Consider the following 15,490-nt stretch of genomic DNA (forward strand, 5'->3'; position numbering starts at 1 on the left):
TGCATTCATGCCTGACCCACCCTCACAAAGACTCCTCTTTCTAGAGTGTCTTATCAACTTCAATGTACAAATGGATTATCTTCCCTAAGACAAGATCCTTTCTTACCAAACAGTGCATCTGGTATTCTGTAAGAGGAGTGTCACCCCAGCTCGAGAATCCATAAAAATTCTTATTCTGATGGCTTCCATGTTTATTATGATATCACTGGCACATCTTCACGGGAGTAGAATTCAGTGGTATGTTGGAAATTTTTGGATTCAACACCTTCATTCCCTAGTAACCCAGTTGTCTGTGCTTCCTTTCATCAGATTAGAGTTACAGTGGTGGGTAGAACAGTTGAGTGTCAAACCAGAACTTCCATTACCCTCTGCTATTCTGGTGCAATATGTCAATGGAGAAGCAAGTGTAAGCCACTTGGAGTCCCAAGGATACACAATATCACATCACTATCACATTAAGAAGATGTTGACCATGATTCATGTCTTGAAGAGTTTTCATCACTTATGGACTCCGGATTCTCTCCAGGTGATTATGTACAACAACACAGTTATGTGATAGCTCAACAGACAGGTGGGTATGAGATCTTGCACACTCTGTGCCAGTTGACAGTGATGGTATGGAAGCTGGCTTCTCCGTATTTTCTGATTCTTTAGGCTTTTTACATCCTGTTGGAGCAGAACGTTGTGGCAGACAGACTAAGCAGATCCTGGGCAGACTCACATGAGTGGACACTCAAGGCAGTGGTGTTCCAGGAACTCATACAGATGTGGAGCATGGCTCAAGTAGATCTGTCTGCCGCCTTTCAAAACAGATAACTAGAGAGATTCTATTCTAGACATCTTTGCAGCCATGCTTGGAGGACAAGACGCATTTGTTTTCCCTTGGATGGGAATGTTCCTGTGTGATTCCACCCTTTCTTCTGATTCAGAAAGTATTTCTCCTAGTTCAGAAAGTAGTGACATTGTCCTGGCCCAGGCAGTCTTGGTTCTTCCTTCTAATGGTATTGGCCAAGGGTAGTTACCACAAACTCCCTTATACTCTAGAATTGCTCACAGTCTCACTGGTGACTGGTTCACCCCAGTTTAGAGAAAATTCAGTTAGCAGCCAGGCTGATTCAGTTTTGGCTCCCTTTAGGCACCTCTTTCATGAGGATGTGTAGCAGGTATTAAAGGAGGGCAGAAAGTCTGCTACTAGAAAATATCATGTTTATAAATTAATGAGGTTTTCTAAGTGGTGTCTAGATGGAAGTAGGGGCCCAATTCAGGTTAATATCCCCCTGGTCTTGAAATATTAATGTGGCTACTTCAGAATGGCTTATTGAATATATCTTAAGGGGCAGTTGGCAGCTAGCTCTGCTTGTCTGCCTATGGACCCCCCCTTTCTTCTCTTTTGAAAAAACAGTGTATGAAAGGAGTGTTGCATATGAGACCACCTCATAATCAAATTTCTCCTTTGTGGGATCTCAGTCATGTTCTAGAAAATCTGACTTTGTCACCTTTTGAACCAGCAGCTCATGCTGACCGTACGTTCTTGACATGGAAAACTGTTTTGCTTATTGCTGTCATATCTGCAAGGAGAGTTTCCTCTATCTTGCACCAGAGTCCCATGTACTGTGGCCTGGAAGGTGGATGCCCTCTATTTCTGGAAGGGGATGTTTCTTTATGCCTTCCATCCTCTTGCTCTCATACCACATGTTCTGTTCAAGATAGAACAGGATGCTCCTAAAATCTTTTTGATGACTCCCTTATAACCCATGCAGCATTGGTTCCATCATCTGCATTTAGCCAAGGGCAATCATCACAAGTTACTTCACAGGGTGGACCTATTCACACAAGACAAGAGGTCTCTCATCCATCCCCAATTGTTCACTCTTCAACTGACACTGTAGGTGATAGGGTTTTGATCCCTTTTAGGCAACATTTTTCTGAGGACATGCTTCGGGTTCTGCAGGAGGTCAGGAAACCCACTACCAGAAAATCTTACATGTCCAAATGGAAGAGATTTTCTGTCTGGTGTCTTTCTCGTAACCTGGATCCATTTTCTGTAGAAGTTCCTTTGGTTCTCTCTTATTTGTATGAATTGCTCAATGCCTGCTTGGTATATTCTTCTGTTAAAGTCCACCTGTCAGCCATTTCTGCTTATCTTCCTTTGACTCCCCCTTTAGCTTCTAGATTCCAGATCAAACAATTTTGTACAGGCGTCCTTCCTAGTACGCCTCCCAGAAAGCCTTTTCCTTTTTATAGAGACCTTAACTCATTCACTCCAATGGAGCTTAGGAAGTTTGCACTGTAACTTCCAATGGGTGGAACCTCAGCCTTTTGACAGAATCAAATTATGTCCTCCCATTTCAAACAAATGTTCATATCTCCGGAACCATAAGGATTATTAAAGAAGTTTAAATGGAAAACTCTTCAGCATAAACTATTTTTTATAGTAGTAGTAATCTTTAGGTTATAGATCTTAAACCAAATTTTATAACTCACAGAAAACACAGTAACTATTACATGTGTAATATTTTATAAACAAATTACACTGTCTCAGCAACTATTCAAGTTACACACATACTGTCTACAGCATTTTATTCACCTAGCTGAGGGCTTTCATATGAGGCTAAGAAGTTCTGTCGGTGTAACTTGGTTGTTGAGATATTTAGAGAAATGTGAAAATTATAGCTATATAAATATAAAAACAGTTAATATTTATTTACCTACGCTAGGCAGAGGTCAAATATTAATGCATTTGAGTTTGTCATTGTGTAAACTTTAAGATGAAATCTTTTAAAACATTGTACACAGCATGGTTTTGGAATTATTTCAAGACAATAGTGCTAGAACTGGAAAAAAATAACAGTGTAGAATCTTTAAGATAAGGAAACACTCCTACAGTGGGTTTAGGCCAGGCTTGGGGGGAGGGGGGTGGCCCCCCATTGTAAGAGGAAGTAGTAGTCCACAAAAGTCACAAAAACTGAGAGGCCAAAAAAGAGCCGTAAAGATGATAGAATGGACTACTGAGGATAAGAAAAAAAGTATCGTTACTGTTATGCAAGAAGCCCAAATTTTCCAGACAGAAGATATACAAAAAGATTGAGCGAAATTAAAGGAAAGAAAAATATTTGCACAAGAAAAACTGTCAAAAGCTTCAAATGCAAATTTGTGTTCTTTAATACATAACAATTATGAAAAGCATTTTATAGACCTGGAAACCTTGGGCCATTTGGAAAAAGAAGCGACTGAGGAAGTGCATAAATATAAAGAAAAAAATGTAATGATTTTTGAAAGGTATAAAACAGAAATCTGGACATAGGAAATAAAGAGGGCTCTGGTATGGTACAATATTTATGCAAAGGAGAAAGCCAGATTAATTAGTGCAACAAAAAAAAAAAAAGGCAGCTCCAAAGATATTCAAAGAGAAGTACAGGCAAAGGCACCCAGATATGGACATTTTCACTATGCAAAAAAATAAGATCACAAAGGGGTGACATGGAACATAAGATTGGTAAAGTAGAAGTTAAAAAAAATAGAAGCTTAAATTATGAAATATCTGCAAAGTGAAGGATTTAGTGTAGAAAGTCTAGGTTATATCACAGCATGATGGGACAATGAGTCCCCTGTGTAAGGAGAAACGGAAGAAATGGGAGACATCTAAAGAAGAAATATGTATATTGGAAAGAAAAATGAGACTTAATATGGTGCAGTATTTATGCAAAGGAGAAAGCAAAACTAATCAATAAGAAAAAGCATCACCAAAGATCTTTGAAGAGAAATGCAGGTAAAGGCATCCAGACATGGAAAATTTTACAATACAAAAAGTTCGAAAACAAAGGGGGTAAGTAGGAAAGAGGATTAGTAATGGGGAAGTTACAGAAATAGAAAATGAAGTTGTATATTACCTGCAAGTGAAGGATTTAATGTAGAAAATCTACTTCTGATGACATCCTAGCATGGTAGAATAACAAATCCCCAAATTAGAGAAACTAGTGGAGTGGGAACCATCTGATCAATTGCCATATGAAGATACTTTGGAGCCTTCTGCAGGAAACCAGTACAAAAGTTCAGTTGGAGTTGCACAGCAAGTGATGGAACAGGAATCTCTACTATGATGCAGTCAATGTTTGGGAGTGATAGGCCATTGAGTTCCCATATGAAAGAGCAACGGATGACACAGGGTGAAGCTGAAGAGAATATGGCACAGGAAGATTTTCTGCAACTTTCTGCAGAATGCCCGCAGGAAATGGAGGACAAAGAATTTGCCCTTAGTTTAGAAGAAAATGATCTAAAGGAAGAGTTACTCCATTTAATAGAGATGGATAGACATATTAAGATCAATGAAAGAAATAGACTACAGAAAGTCATTAAAACCCAAAATGTTAGAAGTTTAATAAAACAAATGAACACAGTAATCAAGATTGTTCCTAGAAATTCATGTGATATAACAGAAGTAAATAGGATATATTACTGTGCTGCTAAATAAATAACAGATAAAGTCTTACCACACATCACAGGGAAGTAAGAGAAAGGAGGGGGAGAAACCAGAAATCACAGGGAAGGAAGAGAAAGGAGGGGGAGAAACCAGAAATCACAGGGAAGTAAGAGAAAGGAGGGGGAGAAATCAAGCCTGTCATGGAAGTATCAAACAGAGAAAACTATAAAGCAATTGAGACAAGTAGTGTTGCTGTCAGAGTACAGAAGAGGGAAAAGATCAACAAAAATATTCAGAAATGTAGATGTGCTCAAAGCAATGCGCAGTATCAGAACAGACCAGGATCTGTTGTACACTGTTGCAACTAATATACTAAAGACATCAGCACAGGCAGAAAAACTTACAAGATATGCAGATAACTATAAAGGAAAAGTACAAAATAAGCAATTTATTGATGACCACAAAAGTTTTATAGATACATGGGAAACAAGGCAAAAGGAATAGAAGCATCACTAAAAAAATACACATTTTTGAGAAATATCTGTGAAGATTCTGTGGAACATAACAAGGATGCTGAATGGATAGAAAAAGTGAAAGAAAGAATAAGAAGTTCAGTTGTAGAGTATATGAAATGAGATGAACTAACTGCCTGAGAAACTGAAACAGAATTGCGAAAAGCTCCTAATTGAAAAACTACAGACCCAGATACATTACCTAATTGCTGGCTAAAAGTATTAACATCTTGACATGAAGATTTAGCCATGAGTAAGAAGTTTTTATATGCGCACCCCAAACAGATTCCAACCTGGTTAACAACAGGAAAAATGATATTCTCCTTAGTGTGAACCTGTATGATATCCTAAAAACTCAACAACAACTTGCCTTCCAATGAGGTATAAACTATATAGTGGAAGTGATGTCGACAGAGTTTATAGTCATTTAGAAGAAAACTCAATCATGGCAATAGAACAAAAGGGTAACAAAGTCATATGGAGCAAAGAATCATTTGATGTTAGTCATAATGGAGAATTGTAAAAGGGGGGAAAAAGTCTTAGTATGGTATGGATAGACTACAAAAAAGCTCAGCATCCCTCATTCATGAATAAAAGAGTGCTTACAGATGTATAAGAAATATACCGTACATTGATTGATTACATTACAGTGACCATTAAACAGTGGCAAACGTCTTTGCAGCTAAGCTATAATAAGGGACAAATTGTTATCCTAGGGATAAAAATTCAAAGGTGGATATTCTAGGGTGACTCTTTGTCACTGCTGGCCTTTTGTGTTGCTCTTAACCCATTAAGCTGTCTACTTAATAGATTAGCTCATGGATACAGTTTGGCTCTCAGAAAACAAGTTGTCAAAACTTTCTAAGAATGTTATTTGGCCTTGATAAATGTGCAAAAGCAACCTTTAAAGCAGGAAAGCTGCTGTACCAAGAAAGTTCCCCAGCAGCTGAAGTACTGACTGTGCATACATTTTACTGTAGTTGCTTAGTAATCTTTAGCCTTTAGCAAGATTATAAGAGGAACAACCTTACCATTCCCATTAGATAGAGAGATAACAGTAGGATCTGCAGTGTGTATTGAATAAGTGTGGGATTGAGATTGGCATAAAGGTTAAGGTGTTTACCTCACAAACACAAGATACAGGTGTTGATTCTCATCTTTGAGGAAAGCTGGCTTGGCATAAAATGGCCCCGCAATGGTGGCTAGCCATAAGACTTACCTATGAACCTATAGAGTGCTATGCATCTGATGAAGCATTGCGTATTCTGTCAGTAGTTGTATAGTCTGCATCCTGGTAGATCTGTGGATCATTCAGTCAAATTTTAATACTTCCACCTAGTAAACATATTTAAACAAATAACTAAATAAATGTTAAATTATGTAGAGGGCTTTACACCTTGCACTGGGAATGGCTTCCCAGAGGATGCCAACTTTATCTTTTTTAAGTGGTCACATTTGCCAGAATGTTCTGTTGATCATTAGGAACTCTGTACCATATTCCTTCCTGCCTGCCTTTTTTATTTTGGTTTTTGTGAATCTGGACCCTCACATTTTAAAAAGGATTTGGAACTATCTGTTTTGAATGTAATGGTCTCACAGTTGTTCAAAATCTCTTGGGTGGAAATGATACCTGTAGGTAAAATGAAAAATTCACCCCAAAAATGTATTGGCTGTATGAAAGAATGCCTTGTAGAACAAAACCCATATATTGTTAGGAGGCTGGAAATCTGTTTGGGATAAATAAAAGTGATGTTCTATATTGGAAGAGCCAGTAAAAGGGCTTTATTTTATTTTCCTTTTTTTATCATTTTAATCCTTGGTTGTACTTCTGAAGATCTCTTTTGTTCACAGGCAAACTTCAGTCATAGGGCCAGGACAGAAGTAGCTCCTTTTTTATGCAGTATCATTGTCTCATGTACTATATTCTCTTGAAGAGGTCCGGTATTCAAAGGCTGCATGGAGAAAAGGGTTAGCATAGTTGGAGCAATGGTAGCTGTAGTATAGGTAGGTGATGTTGATATGCTAGACTCTTCTACCAATGTAAAACCTCAGATTTGTCGTAATCAAAGGTGACACTGGTGTAGGTATTCAATAGGTTCATAGATTAGTGCTAGGCTAACTGCCCTTGTGGGCCATTTTAAGCCTAGCCAACTACCCCATGTGAGAATCAAGTCTTGCACCTTGTGTCGGTAAGGTAAACAGCTTAACCACTATGTCAACCACCCACTTCTTATCTTTTGACAGGAATGAGGCTGGAGATGTGAATTTTTTTTTTTTTTGAGGGGATGGAATTAGTTTTCTACAGCATGAAGCAGGAGGATTTGTAGTTTTTTTTTTTTTTTTTGCTAAATTCTTTTGTTGCCCTCTTCAAGTCCCCTTTAATAACTTTGTAAACCAAAGGATAAAAAGGTCACACAGGCAAACCTTTCAGTAAAACTACAAGAAAGACCTAACCAAGCTAGAGTCTTTTGCTGTGTAATACCATAAACCTCATGTTGTGGAGGCCCATGGGATGTATGCATATTATAATGTAGCAACAAGGACTTACTCTAAGGTTAACTGGGTCCACAAGATAAAAGTAAATGTCAACAAAAACTCCAGACTATGGAAACACTTAGTAGTTTGAAATTTTAATATGAAAAAATATATCAAGTAGCAGCAAAAGCGTTCAGGCAAACAAACCCTTCCTCAGTACTATTTAATCAAACTGTGAAAGTATACACAATCACTTAATATAACATTTAAAATAATCACATGACAGCTTACCAATCAAAATGTTTCTCCATCATCCACTAAAATTCTTAAAGAAATAGAATAATAATGTATACAATGATGTAGCAATGCAAATTTAAAAACAAAATATATAACCTATAAAAATTTTAATATTTCAATGCAAACAGTTCTGCTCTTGTTTTAACCTTAGTATTTATTCCAGGTGACGAGTATGATTGCATAAGAGTAATTCAGTTTAAATCTCCACCGCTTATATCTCTTTGTATTCATGTCCTGTACCCGTCTCCAAGACATGCCTAGCTGGAGCATTAGCAACCACTTGTCTATGCATTTCCAAACAGTATTCTATATTACTTTCTTTTAACTTCCATCTGCATTTCCCTATATAAAATGCAGGCCATTTTACACAGGTGGCACGATAAACAATATTAGTTGTATTACATGTTGCAAAACAATAGAAATGGAATATCCTTTTTGTATTTAGATGTACAAAATAATTATTAGTGATAATGTACTTACAACTCTCACAGCTGAACCAGAGATATGCCCCAACTTTTAATGTAGCACATTTATCATTGCCACCAGGAAAAATCCTTATAACATAATCTTTCTTTAGATTGGGGCAATTTATGTAGGGAAAAGTAGGTTTATTGCCTATGTATTGCCTCAACTCTGGCATAGAATCTAATATCCCCCAATTATTATCAGTTATCTTTCTAACTTCATTTATCCTTCTATTAAGTGCTGTAACATAACGTAATGTAGTCTGCCTATTTGTATTGTATTCATTTCTAACGTACAGAATTGACATTTAAAAAAAAAAAAAGGCCTGGCTAAGCATTCTCTATCATTCATCACATGTATCACTATTTCCTGTCATCTTAAAGTTTTTTTAACATATCGTTCATTTGTTCAATACATTTATTATCCTCAGTATTGAGCCTACTGGCTTGCTGTATCTAGGACTGTTTGCAAGCTCCTGAGCCCCCCCCCCCAAGCCTTTCTGCGTTAGAGGGGAAGTCTTCTAGCTTATCAGTGGGAGTGGTAAGCACTAGGTAGCGTATTTATCACGAGGAGTGATTTCTGGCCCAGATTTGTGTTTTATTGGCCTTTTGGGCAGTTTCATCCATCTCTTTCAACTTTCTGGTTTAAAAGCCTGTGTTTGCACTTGTTTCCCTTCTTTCCTATAACTAGTCTAGTCCAGATACAGATTTGCTGTGTCCAAGACTGTAAGCTTCTGAGCCCCTCAAACCTTTCTGTGTTGGCGGGAAGCCTTCTAGCTTATCAGTGGGAGTGGTAAGCACTAGGTAGCCTATCTACAACAAAAGGGCCAGAAATTGTGGTTTATTGGCCGTTTGGGTAGTTTTTCCATCTCTCTCAACTTTCCAGTTTAAAAGCCCACATTTGCTCTTGTTTCCCGCCTTTCCTTTAACTAGTCTAGTCCAGATACAGACTTGCTGTCTCCAGGACCGTTTGCAGGCTTCTGAGCGATGCCAGAGCCTGCTCTTCAATTTTTCCCTTAGATCTACTAGTTCTCTCCTCTCTTGCATTTATACTAGCTTATTAGTCTAGCACTTTACCAGACTTCTTGTAGCTACCAACACTAAACATTCTACAAGGAAACCGGTCTTGTACTTATTATCAATGCCCACCCCACCAGGCATGTCTAAAGGTCCGTTCCCTGTGCTTTCTCCTATTAACCTGGTGAACTTGGGCATCCTGAGGCAATGTAGCAACTACCTCATGTACACCGACAACCCTCTCCTCTTACCTTCCAACACCCAGACTTGTGAGAGATGCACTTATATATCCAAATTGGAAGCCACGCACTCTCCAGCCAAGACTGGAATAGCTGGTCAGGAGGAGAAGGTCAACACTTGCACCACACCACATGGAACACACAGCCCTCCGGAACACACACCAGCACTGCCTTCACATAAAAACACAAACCACACACCCACCATCGCGGAGGCTCTCAATAAAATTCTACCCAAACAGCAGAGCCCTCCAATGCAGAAATGCACTCGACCACCACAACACAACACTAATCACGAGACACATAAATCTCCTAAACAGCTTGCCACTCACCCCAAAGCCCCTAAGGCAAAACAGCATGCCCAACACACTAGTCATAGGTGACTCAAAAGTGAGGCACACTGATGTCCCACTCACTAGGTTGAATAAGGAGAAAGTAACAGTCAGGTGCCAGGATCCGACACATAATGCATGCACTCAGGTCACTCAACAATAGGTACAAATATGACTCTGTCATTGTACATGTGGGTGTGAATGACCTCATTGTACATGTGGGTGTGAATGACCTGAGACGTACCTCCCTGGACTACATGAAAAGACATGGAGGAGCACTCGGATTATGTAGCCCAGGTGGGTATGACCCTAGCTCTGCGCAGCATCCTACCATCACCCAGAATGATAACACAAGTACAAGCAGAAAATGATTGATTTCAACAACTGGCTAAGTTTCTGGTGTCATTCTAAGGGGATGCAGTATCTGGGATGACATGATTGACAGACCTCGATTCTTTGCCAGAGTTGGCCTGCATCTGTCACCCCCTGGCCTTCCGGATACTGGAGAATGCTCTTGCCCATCCCTGTAGTGCCTTTTTTAGGCAGTGTTCCAAAGACCAAATTACCAACGTAACAGCTACAAACAAATGCAATCTGAGGGTCATGTTTCTCAATGCTAGAAGTCTACATCTCAAAATGCACTCACTTGAGGCACTCCTTAAAATGGAGAACATAGACATTTGTGCTTTAACAGAGACCTGGTTCAAGGCAGCAGAAACACCCCTGCACTACCAGGCTATATAACTCATTCCACATCTTTCAGCCCCAGAACTTAGACTGAAGCTCCAAAGGCAGTGTTGTCTCCATATTCATAAAGGGAGTTCCTATCAGATAGTCTAACTTCTGCAAGTTCAACCTCATATGGTCGAGACCATAAGTTTGAATTTGCAGAAGTTCGAGCATTTCAACGGAAATCTCCGTAAGGGGAGGTTTCAGTTTTGTTCAATGTGGTGCGATCTCGGAGTTGGTATATTTAAGTAGTGGGGGGTGCAGGGGGCCTTGCCCCCCCATTTTACAACAGTTTCTTTTCTTTTCTTTTTTTGTTTTTTTATCCATAGTCGAAGTTTTTCAACTTTGAACAGGATGGTTCAAACGTTCTGTTTTGAAGTTAACAAACTTCGACTATGTGATATAGACTCCATAAAGGATGCGCACACCTCCAGACTGGTAGCCCAGCATAACATATCAGAGGTACTTCAAGTGCAGCTAACATTGGGTAAGACAGTGATTCAAGTCATAGCCTGCTATAGGTCCCCAACCTTGTCCCAAGACTCGCACTCCACGTTCCTATGTACCCTGGAGAATATTAGGGTCCAACCTAACACTCTCTTACTAGGCAACTTCAACTGCCCCTCCATTAACTGGATAAACTACTCATGTACCAATACACTTGCCCAATGTTTCCTGGAGTTCATTAATTCCAGTGCCCTGGACCAGCTTGTTCTTACCCCCACTAGAGGTAGCACCATTATTGACCTTGTCATTACTAACATGGGTGACCATTGCTGTATACCAATAGTCAGCTCCTCCTTGGTTAGATCTGACCACAAACTAATCACCTTGGAAATCCACATCTCTCCCACCCCCCCAGCGAAGGTAACCACGATGAAAAACTTCTCCAAAGCCAACTTTGAGATCCTAAAAACAGAGGTGGCTAACTTCACGGCACCCGTACAAATGGAGAATAGTTGCGTGACTGCACAATCATACACCAATGCACTGTACGAACACGTACACAAATGCATGGATCTCGCCATACCCATAGAACCAAGACACTCTCCTCCAAAAAAAGGAAGCCAATCTGGTGGTCCCCTTTCATAAATAAACTCTACAGCAGAAGGAGGAAACTGATGCAGAATAAGGTGAAGTCCCAAGATTGGAAAAACTCCCTTATCAGCCTCAACAAAAAGTTGAGATCCCTCATCAAATCCTCTAAAGCTAGGTATGAAAACAGAATTGCAGCTTCTATAGTTATGTAAAGAATCTCCACAGCAATACCCAGATTTGCTCTGAGCTACTTCACAATGGTACCTCTTATACCGAGCCAACAGATATTGCCAGTAGACTGGCTGACAGATTCAGTGCCAACTTTATGCCCCCCCCCAAAGGACCAATCACAATACCAGTAGTTTGCCAGGCATGCAGTATTACTGCTGCAGTAGTTAAAACAGCACTGTCCAAGGCCAAGAATACAGCTTCTGTGGGACCTGACAATATCCCTGGCTGTGTTCTACATGAACTACAGAGTGGACTGGCACCTCACCTGTGTGCTCTGTTCAATCACAGCCTCACCTCAGGCTTTGTCCCTGCTGAATGGCGCACTGCTACAGTTATCCCTCTCCACAAAGGAGGAGCGACTACAGACCCTGGGAACTATTGCCCCATTATCCTGATGAGTCTGATATGCAAAGCTATGGAATGCATCATCATCATGGACCTAATAAACAAGGATATAGGGAATCTCCAAACTCTGGATCCCACACAGTTTGGTTTTGTGAAGGATAGATCATGCCTGCTCAACTTGGTTGACTTCTTTGAGTCAGTCACCAGAGCTGCTGATGAAGGCAAGTTGGTTTATACATCCTACCGTGATCTAGCCAAGGCTTTGATACCATTCCCCACTCAAGAATCATAGAAAAACTCACTAAGCTTGGCATCAGTCCCTGTATCACTAGGTGGGCTGCAAACTGGCTCACAGATAAAACCCACTGTGTGAAAGTAGCTGACTCTAAGTCAGACTGCAAATTAGTCAGTAGTGGAGTCCCACAGGGTTCGGTCGTGTCCCCTCTCCTGTTTTGTATCTACTTCTCTGAAGTCCAGGCCAACACGAAGGGACTCTGGCTGATAAAGTTCGCAGACTATTGCAAGTTGGGAGCTATTATTGACTCCCCAAGTGATGTTGACATCCTACAGAATGGCCTCACCATGACCAACGACTGGCGTCAGAACCATGGCCTTAAGCTCAATGCCAAAAAATTGAACACAAAATACGTTATAAGAGATCTGGAAACACAGGTTGACAACAACCTCTCTTTTGATCACATTGCCACTGTGATCAGAAAGTCCTGTGTGACACGTCTCATTACTATGGGTTTTGTATCCAGGATGAAAGAGGTCATTGTCTCCATCTACTCTTCCCTCATTAGGCCAATCATAGAGTGCAATGCCCCATTTGGCATGTACCTCACTAGACACCTGCAACAACTGTAGAGGCCGCAAAAGTACCTCACAAAGAGGATCCTAGGCCTTAAACACTTGTCATGTATGGACAGACTAAAAAAACTCCAACTCTTCTCTGTCTCCTATTGCCTACTTAGAGGCGATCTCTGCTTGGCTTACAAAGCCATGTCTGACCCAGCTCTTTTAGAAATGCTACATCTAAAGAAATCCCAATCCCTCTGAACCACATGCTCCAGAGACCTCAACCTCATTACCACAATTAACAGAACATGCTGAAGGGACAGGTTCATAACCCAGAGACTGCCCATGCTATGGAAAAGACTTCCCGTACATGTCAAGCAGAACACCTCTTCAAGAGAAATCTTGATGAGTGGATGGGAAACAGAAAGTTCACCCTGAGGATAACACCAGTGGCTCTACTTGGCAGAGGCACTGGGAACTAAGGTCATGTGGCACTATGCCAGGGTAATCCTCTGGCTAGGCTTGTAAAGGCCCCTGGGCCATTAACCTAGTACACACCAATGAACAGCTACCATTTAACTTTGAAAGTATGGGGAGCATGCATTCTAAATCAGTGAGTGTATTTATTGACGGTAATTTCTTTCCTAAAAATTCTGGTATTGATTACCTTATCTACCCTAGTCAAATCAATATCTAGGAAATGAATCCTATCTTCAGAGAAAGAAAGTTTAAACTTAAAAAAACTGTTAGAATCTAGAGAGTTTATAAAATCATTCAGCTCTATCTGGTTACCATTGCGTATTAAAAACTTGTCATTGACAAACCGTTTGTAAAACATGACTTAAGAATTAAATGGTGGTGGAGCATTATAAACGTACTGTTTCTCCCTTTGGTTTAGGGTGATATTTACGCATGTATTAGCAATGGAAGTACCCATTGCTGTACCAAAGATCTGGTAATAAACTTGATTATCAAACACAAAATTACTACTAATCAACACTATTTCTAATAACGAACAAATTGTCTCAACCTCCCTTCCATGCATTCTTGTATTTTCACTAAGGAAGTCACAAATATAGTCAATACCATAATCATTAGGGATCACAGTAAAAAATGAATTAATATCCAAAGTTGCAAACAAAAAATCAGTATCTTCCCTTTGATCATACCATTCAAAAAACTTAGTCAATGTTACATCAAGTGATTGTGTATACTTTCACAGTTTGATTAAACTGCACTGAGGAAGGTTTTATCTGCCTGAAAGCTTTGCTGCTATTTGATCTTTGTTTGTTTTAAAATTTCAAGCTGCTAAGAGTTTCAGTAGTCCAGAGTTTTTGTTTTTAGGTATGCATATTACCATTTAAGGACATACCAGTATTTCAGCTACACGGCTTCTGAATTCCCATGATTTTTATTTTAACTTTTTAAGTCTTTGCGTATATTTGGGCCAATAAAGCTTAACCCCACTAGCTGTAGACAGGCATGTTTCAGCCTTTTTTGGACCTTGTCAGTACAGTATAAGGGGATTGTTTGGCTATAAAATCAAGCCATATAGCCATAGACATTAGGGTGCCTGCAAAATATCTCAAGTAACATCAAAACCAAAAAGGTAAAAAGGCCATAAATACTTAAAAAGTAAAATGCCGTGGGCAATTTGAAGCCATGTAGCTGAAACACTGGTATGCCTTTAGACTGGCTCAGACATGGTAATATTCCGGAAGTATGAAGAAGGAATTTAAAGCAAATCTTGTGTTTCACCATGGTGGAAGTATAGCCGAGTGTGGGAGCCGAGCACTATGGCTACTATCAGAGTGGTACCAGCTTGGACGGAGGGACCCAAGCACAGTTGTAATAAACATCATGTTTTTCTTTCTAATTTCAGGTAATCCTGGTTGATGGGAACGGGTTGCTACATTACAGAGGTAAGACAGCCATTGTTTTAACTGTTTGTGCCTTTTAATTAATATTTTCCTATTTTTGCATTAAGTGATTAGATTTTATGAGATTTGGTAGTCTGTTGATGACTATAACTGGCCCCACTTTAAATACAAGTTTCTTCCTGTTATGTAGCTGGTCAACAGCAGGATTACTTGAAAAGTGTGTGAATGTGTGTGTGTGTTTGGGGGGGTGGCTTGGGTGTGACACACCTGCCCCATATATATATCTTAAAGTTACAGCACTGCATTTTCTAACAATTTGGTACCATTTCTTGGCTTTTTGCTCATGAACCATTACTGTTTTTTTTTTCTCTTCTGTCATTCCTATTGACATTTTGAGATACTGTAGTAAATGGTAAAGTGCTTCATCTCATTTATGTCTCTGTCCAGTATGATGAAAACTTAACGTCACAAAGTGTTACAGTAAGTAAGTAATATGCATGGGTTCATGCCAAATTACTGAATGGCTTTACATTGGAAGTAGTTCAGTTGAAAAAATATCACCAAATGGCACTGTTGGCAGTGTTTGAACTTGCACTTTTCCTCAACTTTTTGTGACCTTGAAGTTTGTATATACAAGTTGGGGGTATTCCCCTACTTAGGTAGTGTGGGGGACATTTCCCCCTGCAGAAAAGAAAGATTGCTGTGGTGATCACTGA

At 39.7% G+C, this 15,490-nt stretch overlaps 1 protein-coding gene across 1 annotated transcript in view; it reads left to right on the forward strand.

Annotated features, from left to right (window-relative positions):
* Positions 1 to 14,854, forward strand: part of LOC122800110 (endonuclease V-like) — a 319,681-nt gene extending 304,827 nt beyond the window's left edge. Inside the window, exon 4 of the mRNA XM_044069631.1 lies at positions 14,777 to 14,854. Coding sequence (XP_043925566.1) covers positions 14,777 to 14,854 — 78 coding nt within the window. The remainder of the gene's footprint in view (positions 1 to 14,776) is intronic.
* The last annotated feature ends 636 nt before the right edge of the window (positions 14,855 to 15,490 follow it).

Source organism: Protopterus annectens, chromosome 4.part0 (genome assembly GCF_019279795.1).
Source record: "Protopterus annectens isolate FY-2018-M chromosome 4.part0, PAN1.0, whole genome shotgun sequence".
Lineage (NCBI taxonomy): Eukaryota > Metazoa > Chordata > Ceratodontiformes > Protopteridae > Protopterus > Protopterus annectens.